The sequence below is a fragment of the Eretmochelys imbricata genome, chromosome 5 (genome assembly GCF_965152235.1).
Source record: "Eretmochelys imbricata isolate rEreImb1 chromosome 5, rEreImb1.hap1, whole genome shotgun sequence".
NCBI lineage: Eukaryota > Metazoa > Chordata > Testudines > Cheloniidae > Eretmochelys > Eretmochelys imbricata.
This window is the reverse complement of record NC_135576.1, coordinates 81,495,810-81,518,205: the sequence shown is the minus strand read 5'-3', so window position 1 is coordinate 81,518,205 and position 22,396 is coordinate 81,495,810. Positions and strand designations below refer to the sequence as shown.

Here is a 22,396-nt window from a genome sequence, read left to right as displayed (position 1 = left end):
GCATAAGTTTCAGATTCATTGTCTAACCTCAGTTACAAATGTATATATCATCAACCCCTTTTCCCTTGCTCAGATGAAAAATTAAGCAAGGCCAGGCCCAGTTTCCTCAACTTTTAATATGAACATAAAAATTCTGGTTAAGTTGTCAACCCTCCCCAAATCCATGAGAGAGTCCCAAATTCTGGTGGTACATTCCTTGGCCTTCTGACCTTGCTTGCCCCGCAGTTGAGCTGTGAATTTGTTTCATATGTTGTGATGTTATGACATTGCAGGATGACTGAGCAGTGTTGTTCAACACACATCACAATGGGGTTAAATTAACTGACTGGCAAAGAGACCATGCAAGTCCCTGTCAACTGCAAAATCCCTTCTATATCCCTGAGCAGGTGTTTGTTTGCAGGTAGCTGTGTACAGAGACCTCTGCCCCCTTGACTTCTGTGGAGCTAGTTTACACACTGGCTGCATACATGAACATAGGGAGGAGTGTTGGGGCAGGTTGAGGAATGAGAGCTACTACATCCCATGTAGGGTTTACTGTAGCGGCAGCAACTGCTACTTTAGCACGTGATAACAGCCAGGTAGGGTCTGCATCCCACAGCCTCTTAATTGTATTTTTCTCTTCCCAAGCATGGATTTCATCCTTCCACTCTGCCAATATGGATTTAACTACCAACACAGTGCCTGGTAGTACCTGGACTCTGTAAGGGGAGTGAATTTCCCCCAGTGTGATTACTTGTCCTGTGGAATAAAATTAAGTGTGAGCCCTAATGGTGAGCCTGGTGAAGTGCTCTGCCACCCTTCAGTCCTGTCTAATTTCTGGATGCTTGAAGCATCTGTTTGTTATCTAATGGCAGTAATATGTGGGAGGGAGCTCTTGGGAGGTCCTTGGAGCCTTTGGTACAATTCTGTCTCCAAAATGAAGGGAAGGTTGAGATTTCCTTGCTCATCCCCTCCCTGGTTACTCCTAAATCATGCCTGTCAGACAGGATTTATCTCTGGGGATTATTAAAGTCCTTTTGAAGGGCAAATTTGGTTTAGATCTGGAATGGAACAGTTTGTATGAAGTGACAATAATTTTTTTTAAGGTAGCGATGTCCCAGAGTCCCTATACAAGGCCTCGATTGCATTTTTGTATTGCATATACTGAACACTAGGCTTAATATTCTTAGTAAATCTTCAGAAATAGAAGTGTAAACATTTACAGCCAAGTACAGTTAAATATGTTTGTCAAGCCAGGCTACCTCCCTCTTTAGTTATTGTTATAAGAAAGTGATTGTTTAAATGAGAGAGAAAGTTAGAGAATCTGCAGTGAGTCCCTCAGTAATCATCTCTAGCACAGATACACCCTGTTTACCAGGGTTCTCATAAGCGTAGGCTCTAAACCACAATTCACTTCACATGCCCTATGGGACCCTGTTAGCATCAATAATCTCGTGTAGATGCTGGGATCTGCCAAAGAAGGGTCAGTTGCAGGGTTCAGACCTATATGGGAACAACTTATTAAAATATTGTGAGCACATCCATGCCGAGAAGAGGGCTCTATGCTTAGGTTCCCTCCAAATAACTTCTAATGGAGACTTTTTAAGTCTGTGGGGTGTCATTTATTTACTCTTTCACCTGCTCTTTCCTCCCTCCATCTTGCTGAGGCAGGCAGACATTTCTTTGTGGCTATTTAGGAGGAACTGACCATAATTGCTGGACAACAGCAATTAAACCGGGGAACTCATTGCCAGAAGAGGCGTCATTGCAACCAAGAGCTTAACAAAATTCAAAAAGGATTGGATATTGATATGGGTATCAAAATATCCAGAGTTGTCATAATTAATTACAACAAATTTTGAAAGGCATATTAAACCTTGTGCTTCAGTGCTTAAGCCAATCTCTTCCTATTAGAGACCATGATGAGACCAAATGAGGGGTACACATCAGCCTACTGCGGGGTTCTGTACCTTCCTCTGCTGCATCTGGTACTGGCCACTGTCAAAGACAGGATACTGGACTAGATGGACCTCAGGTCTTATCCAGTACAGCAATTCCTATGTTCCCCACCATTAGAACAGACTTGGGTGTCAGGCAGGTTTATTTAAATAGCACAGAATTGATTTTTAAAATCCAATAAAATTCTGAGAAAAATATTTGTACATCTGTATATATAGAGACTAATTGGGTATGCCTACACAACAAAGAAAAACCCACGGCTGGCCCGTATCAGCCTGCTCAGGCTGTGGGGGTGTTCTATTGCTGTGTGGACTTCCAAGCTCAGGGTGTAGCCTGGGCTCTAGCCCAGAAGTCTACACAGCAATGAAAGAGCCCGCGAGCCCAAGTCGGCTAGCATGGGCCAGCCGTGGGTGTCTAGTTGCTGTGTAGACAGGCCCATTGAGTTAATGCAGAATGCACATAAAGAACAGTAATGCTGTTGGTAATTTCAAAACAGATTTATAAGTACTGTATGCTACTTCCATTTTCTCTATTCCTGTGCTTTCTATGCCAAGAAAAGCTCTTTTGTTTTTAAATTTACATTTTATTTATAATTTTAATCATTACAGAAGTTTTGTCAGTTTTCAAGTCACAATACATACTGAACTCAGACAGTTTTCTGAGACAAAGAAAACCACGAATAATATACATGACAGGAGTAAATCACCTTCTCTCACCAGGGCATTTAGACTTTAAGTAGCAAATAATTTATAGCATATGTTCCATCAGCGCTCTCTGGCAGAATTGTTCCAGTAGCAATACTGAAAACGGAACAAATGAAGAAACACCTAACAGTAAGACTTGAAAACCCACATGGAAAATCTGATTAATGGTTTTGTAGACTTTTAGGGCCAAAAGGGACTATGATGATGATTTAGTCTGACCTCCTGCGTAACATGGGCCATATAACCTCACCCAATGATTTCTGCGTCAAGCCCATAACTTTGGTTGAGCTATAGCACATTTTAGAAGGACACCTAGCCCTGATTTAAAAACTTCCCATGACGGATAATCCATTGCCTCCCTCCGTATGTTATTCCAATGTTTTATTACCGTCATTTAAACATTTGTGCTTTGTTTTTAGTTGGAATTTTGTCTACCTTCAGCTTTCCACTGTTGGATCTTGTTTATGATTTTGTTAAATTAAAGGGCCATCTATTAGAAATCTCATCGTTATGTAGACACTTGTAGTCCGCGATCAGGTCATCTCTTGACCTCCTTTAGGATAAATTAAGTAGATTGAGTTTCTATAGTCTCTCACTATAAGGCATGTTTTCCAGACTTTATATCCTTCTTATAGCTCTTGTCTGAACATTTTTCAACATCTGTTTTGAAGTGTGGGCACCAGAATTGAACACAGTATTCCAGTAGTGGTCTTGTTAATGCAGTATTCAAAGGCAATACTGCCTTCCTTCTCCTATCTGATACTCCCCTGACTATGTATCTAAAGATGGCATTCCTCTACTTAGCCCCAGAATTGCACTGAGTGCACATTCTCATTTGGTTATCTACTATTACCTCTAAGACCTTTTCAGTGTCACTGCAATTTTAGAATGAAGTTAATTCTTTTACATGTAATTAGGAGTCTAATTAGAATAGAGTCAGACCTGACAGCCACTGGGGGCCGTATAGATGTTAGCATGATATCTAATGCTTGTGCCCTAGTATCCAGTGATATGGCATAATGGTTGCTTCTTGCCAATAGAGAACTCTCTGGTTATAACAACTTGAGTCCCATAGTGATTTGGGTTGCCTCCTCTAGGTTTCTCAATACATTACTTCCCTAATATCCCCCATCCTCTCACCCAATCTCTCTGTGTTCTGGTCATAATCCTGATCTCCTTCCCCAAACTCCTCCATGGGAATGAGCCCGCCTTAGCTATAATGTTTGAGCAGTGTAGGGTAGGTGAGAGGATTTACATACCGAACCTTTAGGTCTTTTAGGAGAGAAGTGGGCTCCTAATTTACTTGAATAAGCCATGAGTTTAGCAAAATTAAATATTAGTCTGCTAGTGTTTGTGGGGGCCTGCAGCAGCCCCACATTCTCCTGAGGAGAACAGAGTTTTACATAGCAAAGCTTGTAATTATACTTCTGTCCATATTATAGTTGGTTCACATTATCCAATGTGTCCTCTTTGAAAAGTTTACTTTGGGGCACTAAAGTGACATACATACCAGACAGCACCAGCCCCCAACCATACTAATCTGTATAGAAGTGCTACAACAAGTTATGACAGTAAGATTTAGCAGACCTGATGAGAACTAGCTTTCAAAATTGAGACATCTAATAAATTGTCACTTCAGCGCACTAGAGATGGCATTCACCCCTGATGCAGCGGGCCAGGGCAAGACCATCCACACTGCTTAAACTTTGCAGAGGGAGTCTGCACACTGAGTAGCCACACAGGGTTGCTTATGTGTTCCACTGCAGGTCATGGAAATGGTTTCAATGCCAGCCCTGAATAGGCTGGTGCAGAAGGTTACTTTATGGGCAATTCAGAGATTGAACAGGGGATGGGCTGTATATCTATGTTCCTGTAGATGCAGGGACTCCAATACCTTGCACAACTGGTGCAGAAGGGCTGCAGCCAGTATTCCAACCTATTAAAGCAGTGGTTCTCAAACCATGGGTTGGGACTCCAAAGTGGGTCATGACCTCATTTTAATGGGGTTGCCAGGACTGGCAATAAACTTGCTGGGGCCTGGAGCCCCCTTCAGCCCTGGGCGGAGGGGCTCAGGTTACACCCCCCCCCCGGGGCTGAAGCCCTTTGGCTTTGCCAACCCCTTCACCCCTGCTCAAGGCACTAGGCTGGAGTGGGCTCAGGCTTCAGTCCCCCCTGTTGGGATCCTGTAGTAATTTGTTTTCAGAAGGGGGTTTCAGTGCAATGAAGTTTGAGAACCTCGGCTGTGGGGACTTATGCAGCAGCCACATTAGGTTCCTTACCTCCACAACCAAAAATCCAAATGCTCAGACTTTAGTTAGGTGGAAGGAATTTTACCCTATATTTGACGTGAACTGTTTCCATTGTTCAATGGTAACCCACTGCTCAGTGTGTTATATATCCTCCTTTTAGTGACTTGTCCAGAGAGGATGAGAGTCTACTGCAGCTACAAGAATTATTCATTTATCTTGAGTGATAGAAATTCATGCTGTTAATGTTGCAGTTCCCAGATTTTGTATTTGCTGATGAGCCAGCGTGGCGCTTGTTACACAGGAATTAATCTCTTAGCAGCAATGACCCTTTAAATTACTGCTGTACCTCTGGTATGATGTCTCTCGTTTGATATCATCAGTGACGACAATACTTTGCAGGTAATACAACCCCATTCTGTTTTCACCTCATCACAGAGTGCTTGTACCTTTGGGCACTTGCATAGTCTATGATTCAGTTTAATTATGTAAACCATATTTTTCCACATAGGGTGGCTCATAGATATTCCTTTTTTTCACATACTTATTTTCCACCCATGCCCTTTTAAGACAACTTTTCAGCTCCACATGTTTCTGAATCTGGTTGGTGTGGAGTTCTGATTGTTCTGAAGTCTCAAAGGATTTAACCATATTATCCTGGTTATTCCTGTCATGACTAGACCTCATGCAGAGCAGTGCTTAGGCTGCTGACAGTCAGAACGCAGGCACACATTAACTCAGCTTTTGATGCAGACATGAGTACCCATTTAGGAGTAGGCTATACCTCTTTCCTCAAACTTGGGGATAACTGCACTGGAGGAGGTGAGAGGGTAAAGTGGGTTCTAGCTGGGGTATCTCTCCCTCCAACATCCCCTGCATCCAGAACTGTTCCAGGGCAGGCCCCCATTACTCTGGAGGCACTTGGACTATTGGGTCTTGGGGGAAGACTTCAGAGAGAAGCCAGCCTGAGACTCCAGCCAGCAGCAACAAGATCAGCCAAAGCAGAGACCTCTGGACAGTCAGAGAACTCTGCAATTTTGACTGTACTTTCTGTGCCCTGTGCTGATTGGCTGTTTGCTCCAACTCTCTACCACCTCCTTCTTCACAGTCAGTTAACCCACAGCTTCACTCTATACCTGCCCCTCTTACCCTCTAGACTCTGCCCAGCCCCCCTTCCTTTCCCTGTTCTTTTCATTTAACTTATCCCCTCCTAGGTTAAGCCAACCCATAACAAAAATCAGAACTGCCATGATGTTTGCTGCCACCACAGAGTGCACACTCCTTCCCCCACCCTGCATGTGTCTTCTCTGTTTAGATTGTAAGCGCTTTAGAACAGGGACCATTTACTACTCTGTGTTTGTACAGTGCCTTGCACAAGGAGGCCTTGCTCCTGTGGCCCTTAGGCACTATCATTATAAACAGGATTAATAATAATTTCCCCTCATTTAAAAAATAATAAATGCAGTTCTGGTAGTCATTTTGTATATAGCAGTATTTACAATTGGATGTTAGAATGGAAGTCTGCTCACTAAAGTAATAGTATTAAAACGTCTTGCTGTGTATATGAAGAACATTGCCTTCACATGCCAAGGAGACTATATTTTGTTATAGCTCATACTCTGTAATTAATTGCAATACCTGTCTTTGTTAAAGAGCATATTATTTAAAGAGCATATTTACTGGTGAAATCCTGGCTCCATTGAAGTTAATGGCAAAACTTCCATTGGACTTTAATGGGGCCAGGATTTCACCCCATATCTTTACATTCTTATTTTCGGAACAGTTCTGTTTTTCTTCGGATAGCATTTGTATTTTCTCAAAGTAACCTGATCATCGACAATGATTTGAAAGCTGAAAGCAATGTACCATGTGATATTCCCCTCAAGCTGCATGACACCTGCACAAACTTTCATGAAGGGAGTGCACAATGGTAACACATGATCGAGCTCTTTCCTAATCCTTAGCCTTTAATTAAAATTCAGGCAAGATTCACAGTGAATTCATGGTTCTGAAATCCCTGATGGGATTTATGGAATTTGTCCATATTTCAGATATTAGTCATTCCTGTATGAGTCTATTGTGTGACAAGGTCACTGTCTTCTCTTATCAGTCATCGAGGTATATAACTTCTGTACATTTTAAGAAAATGCAACAGTCATTGGTTTGACAGGGAAGAACTTTGGCCCTCAGTAAAACTGAAACTGTTGTGGAGCTGATACACTCAGTGTTTTGGAGGAGAGGGCAGACTGGGACCTTTTTAATGTCTAGCACTTCCTTTAGATAATGTAGGTATTGTAGCCAAAAAAAAAAAAAAGTTGCTCTGTGTATTTGAGTATTGAAGAGAAGGCGGGGGAAGCATAAAAGTCTTAATATTTTAGTATAGTTATTCACTTGAGACTATCTAGGTGGATGGAAATCCTCTACCCTCAGACTTTTCTTAACCCCTTTATATCATAATTTAGGTCCTGATTCTGCAAAGACTTATGCACACATTTAACTTTATGCACTGTGAATACACGCAGTGAAGTGAATGGGCTAATCACAATATAAACCATATGGGCCTGATCCTTGGTGCAAAGGAAATGTAAAGTCATCTTAAATGGGCAGCTGAGAATCTCTGTTATGGGGGAATCCTGGGCTGGCATAATCTCTGTCACCCTCTTTCAGCAGCACAGCCTAAGGGATGTGCCGCAGGAGGAGTGTGTATGGACAAATTACCATTGCTTTCTGTTGGTCTGGAATGGCTCCTAGAGGATTGTTGTAAATCAACATAAATTTGAACAGTCCTGAAATGGCTCTGATTTACTTTGAGTGCTACAAGGATAAGGGGAATACAAGAGTGGCTTTGAGCCACATTTCTTCCACTCCTCAGTCCTGCTCTCAGCACGGTGGATCTGTGTCTATGCTTTTACTTGTTAAATGTAAGGTACAAAGAAGATCAGTAGTAATCTAAAATAATCTCAAAATGAAATGCCATGGCTTTATTTCTAGAAGAATCCAAAATACCGCATAGATATTATGGGGAAAATATCCCTATTGTCCATTGCTGTATGAAAAAGGAGGAATATGCTAGTTGCTAAATTATACATCTGGTTGTGACAGATCATATAAATATTGAATTCTTATCCATAAATCACAACTTGTGAAGACAAGGTTATGCAAATCATTACAAACAAATGGGATTTAAAATGAGGAGGTTACGCTTTCTTTACTAAATGTTGTAATTCACCAACTTGATGTGACATCTGTAATTGCATATTTGCAAATGCTTGTCTTTTCCAGTAGTTCATCAGCATAGCATGTACAAGTTCCATTTTCCTTATCACTTCTGTATGAAAATAAATGATAACTGCATGCTTCTCACAGAATGCAATCCAGTTTAAGTTACTAGTTTGTACTAAGTATTTCAAATGGAATGCTAGCTGTGTGACTGTTTCTTGCATGACCTCATTTGATCTGAACTGAGCCCATTGGTACCAGTGATCTGGATTTTCCTCTGGTAAATTGTAATTAATTTGCTCAGCAACTGGAAATCCCAATACCAGATCTCCCAGGAGTTAATAAAATGGTTTCTTTTTTTATTTTTAGCTTTTCATATATTACAGTATTAATTTTACAGCTGATTTTCATTCGATAATCTAAAAGCTCAGTTTTGGGGGGGATGAACTCCCTTCATCTTTCAGCATCTTTCTCAATAATAGCTAAAATCTTGAACTGGCATTTATTTATTTTTACAAAAATTAGAGCTTCTTGTGGAAGGTTTCCTATTACGTCTGCATACAAGACCATGATTTAAATGTCAAAGATCTGCTGATATTTTCTTTACATTGATATCTGTTGGATACATATTTTGTTCAAAATTTGTTCCCTCTGTGCTATGTGGGTCAGTTGGTTGAGGCAACATTGTGTTTGCATCAGACATTCCCTTTTTCCATTCTTCTTTTCCAGATTATAGAACAGGCCCCTGTTTCACTCAGGTCAACAACCAGATGTGTCAGGGCCAGCTGACCGGCATTGTTTGCACGAAGACTCTTTGTTGTGCAACCATTGGACGTGCCTGGGGCCATCCTTGTGAGATGTGTCCTGCCCAGCCTCAGCCCTGTCGTCGTGGCTTCATTCCTAACATCCGCAATGGAGCATGCCAAGGTAAGCCTTTTGGTTTGGCTGTGCATGGTTACTGCATCGTGAATGTTGTCTAGAAAAGCTCATATCCACCTAAAACCAAATTACTGTTGTTTTTGTGCAGTGTTTGTTATTTCATAGATTGAGATTCCATGAATCTCAGAAATAATAAACACAGAAAAATTATTATGATTGCTGTTATTCACAAAATTCTAATAATCCTGGAAACGCCAAAGTTTTAGCTGGGATACATGCACCTAATAATGAAACCAATGGTATGGGGTTTGAATCCAAACCATTCACATCCACCAGCCATGGTATAATGCTAGTTACTGAACCTGAGTGTCTCACTCTGGCCTTTGATTAAAGTAAAAATGCCCATGTACTTTGAGTTATGTCTTGAAAAAAGAACTGATGGCCTCTTTGTTACTGTTCAGCAGTTTGCTCTGTAAAATGGTGGTTGGGGTCCTAGTTCTTTATCTTTGCTATTTACTTACCTATTTGCACAACCTTGGGGACACATAAACCACCAGTGGCTCCAACTACAAGATCTGTCAGTCAGTTGGGTTCAAAGGCTGAAGAGTGCATTAGCAGATGCAGTACCAAGAACATTGCTTTGTGAATGGGCAGTAGCCCCCTGTGTCTTTGACTGGTAAAGAATGGTCTAAGAACTGAGAAGTCCTGTCAGACTCCTTGTCTGATGCACCATCCCTTTCTGCCTTTTCTCTGGCAATCAGTTACTGATTGTTCCACTCGCAGATGACCTCATATATATGATTAGGGCAGACATATCAAGAAAGCTTCTGTCTTGCCTGCTCTCTGTCTCTTCCTTTGATTGACTTCTTAAGGTACATGCAGTTTGAATGAAATGGCTAAAGATAGCAGAAATTCCAGATAATTAGGAGGTTACTTCCTTTCTGTTGCATAGGTGGTGGTAGTCTCAGGTTGAGATATGTAATGAATTAGACTGTTGTTTCTGTACTTTTCCTGGGATTCCTAGCAGCCAAGTTGGCAGAAATACTCTCCAGAGTACATAACTTCTGTACATTTTCTCTAGTTTGGCCACAAGGCACAAATAATACAGGATCTTGTTTGCGGTCAGTGTTCTAGGACCCCAAGGCAATCTCTCTTTCTGACTGTCTGGGCAAGTATCCACAGCTAGTGTGAGGTCTGACTCATTATCAGATCTGAAATCAACTGTTATTACAATACATGCATGGTTACAATCTGACAAGCCACTCTGACTGCTTATTGCGTTGGGTATAAAGTGTTTCACAACTCTGCTTATAGCATGTAGTAATGGCACTTTACGACCTTTGGAAAACCAGGGTTGTTCCTGTGTTTGTGACTGTGAATTGGGCTTCAGATTTTGTCACTGAAATATGTATGTCTCCAATGAAATCCTCAAACCCTACAGTCAATATGCAGCACCAAGAAGATGACGACACATGGATTTCTTTCTGTTTCTTTCATGGATTCTTATAATCATTGTATGCACTTTTACTTTTTGTAAAAATAGCATAAATGGGTATAGCCTATTAAAGACATGGGGGAAGTTTGTTACTGAGGGGAATCTCCAAATCAACCACATACACTGATCCGCCTGTGGGTGTCAATATCTTGTAAGTCTTATGACTTCCCAAAGCCATTTCAGAAAACGTGATTGGGTTGCAGTGGTTGCTGTACAGATAGATCCCCAGATGTAACTGAGAGAATGCCTAACACCGTACAAGAGAGAATGGTTATAACTAGGTCTAGCGAAGCGATGAATCACCGGTGCGGAGCCTCCTGCTGGTTGTCCTGGGAATTAGCTCTCCAGCCCTGGAGCGCCCTCTGCTGGCCAATGTCCTACTTGCCTCAGGCCCCCATGTCCCTCCCAGAGCCCGGTGCCCCTTACCTCAGGGTTCTGCCCTCTGCAGTACCCCCACAGTCTCTGGATCTCCCCTCCACAGGGAACCCCCAACCCTCTATCCCCACCTTGTCTCAGTGGCTACTGCCAGTCATCGTTTAGCCCCCCACTCTCTGGGGCAGACTGTGGTCCATAATCCACTCATCACTGGCAAGGAGGGTTTGGACCTGCTGCCTTTCCCTGCAGCCCAGTACCTGCTTTGCCCTTTCTGTCAGGCTTGCCCTCGGCCGTGCCCCTGTACCCTGAGCTCCCAGGCAGCCATGTCCATCTCCCTCCAAAGCTGTCCAGCAGCCCTTTTATAGGGCCAGCTGCGGCCTGATTGGGGCGTGACCCCAGCTGTGGCTGCTTCCCCAATCAGCCTAGCCTATTGGCTCCCTGGGGCAGCCCTTTCCCAGGGCTGTTTTAACCCCTTCAGGGCCGGAGCGGGTGACCACCCCGCTATACAAGAAGAACTCCTTTCTCTAAATAGTCCAATATAAATACTTCAGTCAGCCAATAGAATGATTAAAGGATTAGGAAACTTGCCTTCTAGTGATAGACTCAAGGAGCTCATCTATTTAGCTTTGTAAAGAGAAGGGTAAGGCATAGGGGGACCATATTTCCGTATCCTGAATACGGGACACCTGATAAAATTACTCGTATTCAAGTGAGTTCAACGGCAATCAGTCAGAATATGCAGTAGAACCATTCAAATTAACATCAAGTTGACTGAGTCCCTGTTAAAAAGAAATACTGCATAGTTGGATTCTTTTTATTTACCTTCTTATTTTTAAGGCTTTAGGGCTCGCATGGCGAGAGGTGACCCACACATCTCTACCCGCCACCCCACACACACAGGGAGAGGTCTCACACACACACACACACTCACACACACACTCTCTCTCTGGTGGTGACCAACTGTCCCGGCGCTCTCCGCCCTCTATGCCTGGCTGGGCCTCCTGGACGGACCCACCTCTCCTGGTACCTGGCGCCACATCTTCCTAAGGCAACATGTGTGGGGGGCACACAGGCTCATATGCCTCTTCCCTCCCCCCACCCACCCCCCGGTTTCTGCCAGGGTTCACACGAGAATGTGGCCAGCAGCAGCCTTTTGGCACTGTGTGGGCAGGATGGGACGGAATGGGGGGGCTGCTTCTAGCCACAGAGGAAGAGGAGGTGAGGAAGGGATGACCTGGCCTATGTCTTTGTAGAGCTCATCTCTTCTTTCCCCTGCCGTGTGGCTGGAAGCAGATTGTGCAGGCAGAAAGGGACAATGTTGAAAGGCAACTAACATCTCCAGGCTGCTGATGGCCATGGACATAAGCCAGCCACCTCTGGCTACAGCATGGGCAGGAAGGGGTTAAGCTCTAAGGATGCATTGTGCACCAGGGCCCAAGGAACCTGACTGCAGGGGCTTCATGGAACCTGGCCAGAGAGGTGGCTCAGCAGGGCAGGGTGCCTAGGAGTCAGGGTCCTAGAGCCCAGTCTCCAGCCCTAGTCCAAATGTCTATATTGCAATTAAAGAGCCCCTTAACTCAAGCCCTCTGAGCCCAAGTCAGCTAGCACAGGGTTTTTAATTGCAGTGTAGACATAGCCTTATTGATGATGTGGGGTGAGACAGCTTCCCATCCCAGCCAGGAAAGGGGGTTAAAGAGCTCCTGTGGGCACAGTCAGCCTCTGCCCAGCACATCTAAGAGGCCTGTCCAGCCTGAAGGGGGTGGATCCTTAAAAGTGAGGATTCAAGCCCAATACCAGGTGGCATTCAGAGGGAAGCTCTCTAGCTTCACAAAGCAGAATTTGCTTAATAGGAAAGCTGCTTAAAGAGCCTCCGCTGCCTGGATCTGCCTGGAGCATTTGAAGAGGCAGAGGGATCATCTTTACTTTGTTTTCCTTTTTAAAGCCTCAGACACACACGGTGTTAGGAACCCATCCCCCTGCACAGAGACTGTTTACCTTTTGCCTTGCAGGGAACAGCAAGGTGAGCCTGGACTGCTTTTATTTTGTTTATCTTTTTCATTTGAACTCCTTTTGCATCTAGAAGGGTTGCTTCCCCAAGCTTCACAGCTGGAGGCCCACACCCCACACTGCAAACCAACTCAATGTCTACATCCAGCGAGGGACTTCTGGGATGAGAGAGGTGCTCACCCTCACCCCTTGGGAGCACCCTAGACTGCAGTGGTTCTCAAACTTTTGTACTGGTGACCCCTTTCCCATAGCAGGCCTCTGAGTGTAACCCTTTATAAATTAAATCACCACTTTTTAATAAATATATTTAAAAATATAACACCATTATAGATGCTGGAGGCAAAGTGGGGTTTGGAGTGGAGGCTGACAGCTTGCAACCCCCTATGTAATAACCTCATGACCCTTTGAGGGGTTTGAGAACCCCTGCCCTACAGGTTCAACCTGACACAGTGGCTGTAAGAAACATGAGCTTTGTTGAGAAATCATTGAATTCACTGAAATCCAGTCTAAATAATCCTCATAAGCAATAAAGAAGTTTTATATATGTGCTAAAATCCCTAAAGATGAGAGTTGAGGGTGGAAATGAAAGGGGGCATGAAAGATAAGACCAGATTAGTGATTTCTAATTGGGAGTGCCACTATTTGCCTCAGGAGGACTCTTCCTGTCACACACACACACAAAGGTCAGAAGAGATAGCACTAATCCATTTCTAGCTTTATTTAAGGATTGTAAAAAATGGAGAAATGAAATTCTCCTCTTAAGTAGGTAATTTGGCCACTGTCACAAGAAAAAATTAATGGAAAAACTGGACACCGACCATTAGGAACTGATACATTATGATATAGAGGCTCTTTGATGTAATGGGCACTATATAAGGACACAGATTAGACAAATGTGGATGAGATAGACAGATAACCCATTTGAAGGAGTTGGAAGGCTGCATGGTGAGAAAGTTACATGAAAAAACAAAGAAAATCAGAACTTGCCAAGCCTGAAGATCTGGAGAACAAATTTACCTTATGAGGATCCATGAGGCAGCAAAGAATAACATCAAAGTCCCTGGTCCAGACGGAGAGGGAATTGGCTTGAGTACTAACTGAGGAGCTGTCTTCACTTATTACTAAATTGTATCAACAAGTGTATCACTAACTTCTGTAGGCTTCTATATACAGCTGTTAGCCTTTCTGAACTGCTAACCAGTTTTATCCTTATCTATATGTGAAAATTAAACGAGAATAAGGTATGGTGTGCACTTCCAAAGACTGGAGTTAATCAAGAATAGCTATCTAGAATAACCCCATGTAGGCAAGCCCTTACTTAAAGAACAAATAGCTATATCTATCCAAATATATATATAATCAGGGAAGTAAGTGCTGATCCAGATTATATGGTGTTAACTGATGTAATTTACACAGTGAAGGAGCCAAAGGCTGAGGTTGGAGCAGGAAAATCAACAAGAGGTGTAAAATAAAGCAGCCTGCCTTTATTTTTGTATGACCGTGGGCCATTCATTTCACTTCTTTATGCTCGTAAATAGGGATAAAAGCCTAGCTGGCTGGCTAGAGAGACAAGGTGGATGAGGTAATAATTTTATTGGACCAACTTCTGTCGGTGAAAGTGACAGGTTTTTGAGCTACACAGAGCTCTTTTTCAGGTCTAGGAGAGGTACTCAGCTGGGTGGCTGGCATTTTTTGTGGATTAATCAGTTATGTTTGCAGAGTGAGTAGAATGCTATAGATTTATGTATTCATTCATTAATGATACTATGGCAACCTAAAGAGGAATTTAAAAATAACCCAGATCTTTAAATCTCCCCATAGCAGTTCTTTTTGCTTCAACAATAGGTTTTATGACTGATGTTTAATTCAGGAGAAGACAGAAATGACACCTGTCATGTTCCCATGATATCAGACAGTCCCTCATCCAAAGTATTCAGACAAGAGACAGTCTTAGTTGAAAATATTTTCTTGCCATTACTACATGGCTGTGCAGCAAGGTAATGGCAGGAATCCCATGCTGGAAGATTTCTCAGCTCCTCCCTACATTCCTTAACAGTCCATTTTTTAGCTACTCCCTTTCCTCTTCAGACAGTGATTCTTAGCACCAGGGAGAGGAAATGGAGAGCTCCTACATCTTTGCCCCACTACTGAGTGGCTAATCCAATCTCAAGAGTTTTCTCAAACATCTTCCCTCCTACTGCCCATTGTTCTTATGAAAATGGGAAGGAGCTGCAGGAGATGATATGCTGAGTAATGATATAGTAAGTATACATCCAGTCAGAGATGGCAGAATACATAAAAACTTCAAATTCATGATGAAAAACAACAGATATTAATTTCCTGATAGGTCAGTTCTGAAGAACTGCTGTGTGTGTTAGTGACTCTCTTAAAATAGATGTCCCCTTACCTGGGACTCCATCTGGCTCCCATTGAAGTTAATGCCATAGCTCTCAGGATCAGACCCCTAGTAACTGATAATACCTTAAATTATTAAAACAAGAAAAAAAATCTGTGATTTTCACCGTTTCTGCAGATTGTTTACTTTTGCATTATTTTACTCATCTAGCACACACAGAAAAGGCTAGTCTTTTCAACTGTATTCTAGGCCATTTAGCATTCTGGTTCTCGAGCACCGGGTTAATTAAAAAACAACCAAATCTATTTTCATTTAAATTAAAATATAACATTCAGGTGAATGGTTTTGGGTTTTGTTTTTTTTTAAACAAAAAAGTTTTACTAAACAGAAACAAACCAAGCTTCTTCCCCAAAATTTAGGGTCTAAATCAGAGGTGGGCAAACTGCTGCCCGCGGGCCACATTTGGCCCGCGGGACTGTCCTGCCCGGCCCCTGAGCTCTTGGCCCGGGAGGCTGTCCCCCAGCCCCTCCCCCGCAGCCTCAGCTCACTGCTCTGCCGGCGCAATGCTCTGGGCGGCGGGGCTGCAAGCTCCTGGGGCAGCGCAGCTGCAGAACCCAGCCTGATTGGGTGCTCTGTGCTGCGCGGCTGCCTGTCCTAGTACAGCCGCGCCGGCAGCCAGCGGTACTCCAGGCAGCGCGGTCAGGGAGAGGGGGAGTTTGGGGTGGTGGTCGGGGGCGGGGGTTTGGGTAGGGGTCAGGGCAGTCAGAGGGCAGGGAACATGGGGGTTGAATGGGGGCAGGGGTTCTGGAGGGGTCAGGGAGAAGGGGTGGTTGGATGGGGCAGGGGTCCCAGGGGAGGGGCAGTCAGGAAGGGTTGGATGGGGCGGTGGGGGGTAGTCGGGGTGGGGTTTCTGGGGGCGGTCTGGGAGCGGGGGGGGGTGGATGGGGCAAGGGTCTGTGGGGGGCAGTCAGGAAGGAGGGGGGTTTTGGATGGGGGGGCAGTTAGGGGCTGGGAGGCCGGGGGCGGTCAGGGGACAGAGAGCCGGAGGGGTCAGATGGGGGCGGGGGCCAGGCCACGCCTGGCTGTTCGGGGTGGTACAGCCTCCCCTAACCGGCCCTCCATACAATTTCTGAAACCCGATGCAACCTCAGGCAAAAATGTTTGCCCGCCCCTGGTCTAAACTATCTGACAGAATTTCTTTAAGTATATTTGACAGAGCCTCCATTTCCCTAAGCTTTTTCTTTTATTTGTAGGGTTCGCTGAGAAACTGTCCACTCATCAGAGACAGAGGCCGAAGTTGGCTAGGTTTTCAAAGGTGCATGTGTAAAGTTAGCCGTGCAAATCCTGCACGCGGTTACCACTTACTCAGAAAACTGTCTGAAAAAGCAAAGAACCTTTTTTCACTTGCCAGATATTATCAGACCCTGAACACATGGAAACATTCTAACTAATCTTTAGCATATTGAATCTCTTGGTATATACAACTGTGCCTAAAGGATAATTCATTTAATTTTGTGTTTATGGCACCAAGAATGCTTTTTATTCATTTGGCCCTCAGAAGCATGAACAGTTGGGGAATGAATAATGTTGAAATTGAGGCATAGTTAAACCTGGCTGACGAGGTAGAACGAAAACACTCAAACCACCCGTCTATTTGATCACAAAATTGTAGTGTATGCAGACAAATGATTTCCATGGCTTAAAATGGTATTCAGAAAGTAATTCACTGAATTAGCCATTTTAAGAATATATTGTATTAACTTTGCTCTCTCTAGCCTTTCCAGATTCCAAAAGGCTAATTGCATAATTCTGAAAACCCTTATTTGGACGAGCATGGGGAGGGGGTTGTGTGATGTGAAATACAAGTAGTAGTCTCATTGACTTCAGCTACTCCCATAAAGAACTATTTGCAGGATTAGGCCTCTAGGTTGTATTTCTTGTAACTAACAATGGTGCTTAATGTATTCATTCACTTTATATTAAAAATGATTTTAAACAATTCCCTTACAGTGAAAATATAACACCTACCCCACACATTTGGATTAACATCTTTCCTAGAAGTTGTTGAACACGTAAGCCAGCTCATGTGATTGAGGCTTTGCAGGATCAGTACCTCAGTTAGCAAGACTGTATTCATATTTCTTCATTGGACATGTTTCCTTCTTTGAAAAGCAGTATGCTGTGTAAAATAACCATCCCTGAGGTGGTTTTTCTTTTCTCCCCTTTCAAAAAAAATGGATTTTTTCCCCAAACCATTAAAGTTGTAAGTAATTAATGGAATTACTTGAATTCTAAAACTTTGTTCAAGGCCAGAGAGAAACCTTTTCTGTTTCTGGAACTTATTCATTTCCTGCTGCTACTGCAATTAATTTATAATTACTTAATATCTTTGGCTTATAAAGCAGTGAAGTGTACTCTTATGAGATTCAAACAGAGATTGTCTTTGTGAAGGCCACCAGTAAACTCAGATATTGCTGTTTTCAAATTAATCTGCTTTTTAACCACAAGTTTGCTGAGGTAGCATAATTTAAACAAGCAACAATAACTGACGGGGTGCATTTATATTCAGCATCTTAAGTTCATTTTGAGGCATAAGTGTCAAAGGCCATATACAATAATTATGTGCTGGAGGAGGCTGCTGGGTAGGTTTGGTATGAGTGGAACTTATCTTCTCTCTGGATGCTGCTAAATCATACCTGCCAGGTCTGACTTCCCTGGACTCACGATTAGAAGGGACAGCTTTGCATTCCAAATAGATCAGATTGCACTAAGTGATGTTTTTTTAAAAAGAATGTTCCCAGGAAGGATATGCTGGAACCCCCTACCCTTATAAGAGCGTCAGCACACCCACAATCTAAATGATGTATTTGCACACTGCTATGTGAAATAAACTCAGGACAGTTACCAAAAAAAAGTATAAACACTTCCAGAAAATGTACTTAAAATAAGTTTGTTTGCCAAGGAGTGTTGCCTCCTTTCTTGGTAATGACAAACTGCTTTTACTTAAATGGTAAATCAGATGACTAGATCCCCAGATCAGTCACCCTACCTATCAACAACACAGCAACCTGGGGTCATGAGGCTGAGGGTTTTTTTGTTTTGTTTTGTTTTTTTGGCGGGATGGGAAAGGAAGAGTCTTTGTTAAAATATTGGCAGTGCATCACTGGAAAGAGTAGGGGTAGAGGAGAGTCAAAGCCAAATAAAATGGAAGTCAATGTGAAAGAAAGAATGAGGGAAAAGTAGATGCTTTTTGGAACCAGTTTTTTCTTTTTTTAAAATACTTTTATCTTCCTAGTGCTTGATTTAAATAGCATGAACCAAAAATAACAAAACTAAAAACCTCCCTCCCACAAACTGAATAGGAGGCTGGCTGGCTGGCTGTGTATGGGAAACAGGGAAGTGACTGTCCACTGAGTGCTGTTAATGTGCAAATTAAACCAACTGAAAAAAATTGTGGAAAATATTTCCCCCCCCCAAATCCTTTCAGTTATAATAATCCTAAAGGGTTCTTTTAACAGTAATATCTAAAACTTCCTTTTATCTACAAGTGGCAAAGGGTCGTGTGGCACCTTATAGACTAACAGACGTATTGGAGCATAAGCTTTCGTGGGTGAATGCCCACTTCGTCGGATGTCATGCGACAAAGCGGGCATTCACCTGCGAAAGCTTGTGCTCCAATACGTCTGTTAGCCTATAAGGTGCCACAGGACTCTTTGCCGCTTTTACAGATCCAGACTAACACGGCTACCCCTCTGATATTAGATACAAGTGAGATTTTTAAGTAGACAGTGTACTTTTAATATTGCTGGCTACTCTGAATTCTATATTTAAATAATTGAAGGAGTAATCTAAAACTCACCCCAATGCACATAAAGCTCTTTGGTGCCTGGAGGCCTACTGGCCCTCATTGTTATGGCTTGTTTGGAAAATTGTCCTTGATATTTTAAAAAAATTGATAAGTAGTAGAAGCATCTGGGCTCCACGTCTCCTACAGAAAAGGAGGCTGGTGGTAGTATGAAGACTTATTGTGACAAAAAGGATTATCTCAAATGCTCTCGTCAAAATCCTAAAACCAGTCCTTTGCATAGTGGAGTGATCAGAGTCAGAGAGACAGGACAGGGCAGGCCCATCCAAAAATGCTAAAGCCAACTGTGGGTATCTGACCTTAGTCTATGACTGCAGACAAAGGAATACCCTCTAACTTTTGAACTTGAACAAGGCTGGTGTATAGTACTTTGCTGATGTAGAGTGAAGAAATTTGCACAGCTTTTACATCTGCTTATCTGTTTTTTTGAAATAATAAAGCAGTTTGTTTTTCAATTCCAACGTCTTTTATAATCACTAAGTGTTCTGTTCTCCTGTATGTGGGTTATACCCACATATGGGCTAGGAAACAACATGGGTTTGGACTCAGTTTCCTTCTCATTGCTCTCTCAGCAAGGAGCTGGGGAGGAGCATAGTTGCCCCAACCTTGATCCAGCCTACCTTCTCTGAACCCACAAATATGGATGTCTTTTGAGCTCCTATAGAGGAGTATCTGAGATTTTTGGAAACAAAGGTACCACGTAATGGAAATGTCTCCACGCAGTTAGGATCTGCAGGTTTTCACTCCCCAGAATTCACAGAAGTGGAGTGGAGCCTTTGGGCACTTATCAAATTGTTTATTGTGAAAGAATTAATAAACATACAACTGCAAAATTTCATAGAGCTATAGTTTAAATGAACTTTTGAAAGGAGAGCTGTGAGAGCTTATGAGAGGCTAAGTATCTGAATGTATACATCATGCATTAGCTTGAAGCCTGCTTTCCCTACTCTCCCCCCACCCCCGTTTGATACAAAGAGTTCCTCTATATGGCTCTGGCCTACACTGGTTAGTTCAGAGAGATCTCTGTAAGTTACTCTGTATTATTTTAACTACTCCTCTGATCTAGCAGTAACAAATTCAGTCATTGGGGCTGTGCTGATAGTAATCTACAGAAATACAGGATGTTTTTGTCTATATGGAAAATGCTTTACATCTGTGGGACTATTGCTCTTTAAAAGTATAGCATTGTAATCGATGTTTTTGAAAAGTTCTTGGCTCATACCTTATTGTGTATACTGTAAATAATTTTTTTTTAAAAAAGCAAGGGTTTTTCCCACTTGGCCTCATTTTGCAGTGAATGAGCTTGTAATGACTAAAGTTATGGTCGTGATGTTTGTTCTCGTATTTCACTGTCAGGATATATGTTTTTTGTACTATGTTGTAATGAAGTTGGGAAGAAAACATAATTTAAATTGGAAAATAGTGCATGTTAAAGCACAGTAGAAATCTACTATAGACAAACTGCAAAGGAAGAATAAAAATAGAGTAAGTTTATATAAAAGTACAATTTAACAACTGTGGAGCTCCACAGTAACAAGTCTGTCAAATCTAGCAGGCCCTGAATGTTGCATGCTTAATCTAATATATCACAATGTATAGTTTAGGGGAAAGGGGAATAAAGCATGTGTAAGGGTCAATGCCAGACAAAGTGGTCTCCAAATTCACGATGAGATGCAGAAGTGTGGTAATGCAAATAATGGTTATTTTTCAGAATATTTTCAAAGATGGAGCTGTCCATCTGTTTATCACAACTGTAATTCAAGCAATGTCTGATTTCAAGCAAACTACTGTTTTCTCTTGATAGATGTTGATGAGTGCCAGGCTATACCAGGGGTCTGTTCAGGAGGAAACTGCATTAATACAGTTGGCTCGTATGAATGCAAGTGTCCTGCTGGTCACAGGCAGAATGAGGCAACTCAGAAATGTGAAGGTAAGTGTATACTGTCTGAGAACATTCCTAAATGGTGATCATTGACTCAAAGTAAAGTGTCTCTTTGTGGTGTGGTTTTAGAGACTTGTACAGTGGATCATGACTGGAGACTGGTAAAAAGAGAAAAAAAGTTTGCAAAGTTCTGGGTTTTACTACACAGCATTTTAGCTGTGTTTGATGTAGAGAGGCTCTACCGGTTGTACTTGTGCTGTGCTTTGTCATCCTCATTGGGTTCATCACATCATATGTATCTGCCTTGTTCTTCGTACTTTCTACTAGATAGTTTGGCAGCTTACCTGACAAACTGAATAAAGCAGAAAATAATTCTGTTCCAAAATTTAAAAAAATTAAGAAGAAAAGACTGAATGTACAGCATTTGGAAGCAATTGTATTATCATGATTTTTTTTTTTAAAGTTCAAAATATTCTAGTTTTAATGGATATCATCAACCTACTGATCATAGTAACAGCTGATTTGATACTATGTAGAGTTTGTATTAAAGAAGGGGGTGGGTAAGTACAAGTCCCAAAGGAGACTACATACTTTTAGTGCAGTGGAGTTTAATTTTTGCTTTAATTTACCAATCCAGTTGAGACTCAGACATTGTTGGTATTCTACAAATAGAGTTTGCTTACTTGGTGAACACGTTGATTGGCTAAAAGCAAAAACTTTTTGAAGTTTCAAAGCAGTGTAATGGAAAATTGTTAAGTGTATATAGCTCTAGTGCCGTATATAATCTTAACAGTTCTAGTAATTTATGAACTGTTCATCTGAGAGGTGTCACTGTAGTTTGTACAGGTTAGATGTTCACAGCAGTGAAATATGTTTACAGTTAAAATTATTGCTTGATTTTTTTTTTTACCTTCTGATGCACATCAATTTTATTTCAATATTTATTTATGTGAATTTACTGTTACCACGTGATTAAAAGAAACAAGAACATTAGAACTTTACTTGTTCCAGCAAACATTTTCTTAGAAAGCAAAGGCAACTTTACTTTCAAGTCTGATAGTAGAGAAAGGGCGGTCTTTTGGTTTGCCGTTAGGAGGCAGTTTAAGTAAGCTACTAGATTCTTTGATACTGAGTTGAGTTCATTTAAAAACAAACAAATGTGGTTAGATGTCTATGGCCAAATGTTGAAGTAGTCTTAGCTCGGTAGTTTTGCTTGCAGTCAAATACAGGGATACAAAATTCAAAGAGCAACACTATCAATTTGGAAATCACATTTCCATATGAAAATTCTGTGCCTATGTTACTATACAAAATATTTAATGTTATTAAAAAGACTAAAACAAAACAAAAACAAACAACAAAAGTTAAAGGATTTTGTTCCCTCTGCTTTTCCAGTTCATCTATTTTATGCATTTGACAATATTTTCTGT

At 42.0% G+C, this 22,396-nt stretch overlaps 1 protein-coding gene across 1 annotated transcript in view; it reads left to right on the top strand.

Moving 5' to 3' along the window:
- The window catches only part of FBN2 (fibrillin 2), a 251,187-nt gene that overhangs the window by 41,146 nt on the left and 187,645 nt on the right, over window positions 1–22,396 (top strand). Inside the window, exons 6-7 of the mRNA XM_077816364.1 lie at window positions 8,837–9,034; window positions 20,889–21,014. Of these exons, the coding sequence (XP_077672490.1) occupies window positions 8,837–9,034; window positions 20,889–21,014 (324 nt within the window). The remainder of the gene's footprint in view (window positions 1–8,836; window positions 9,035–20,888; window positions 21,015–22,396) is intronic.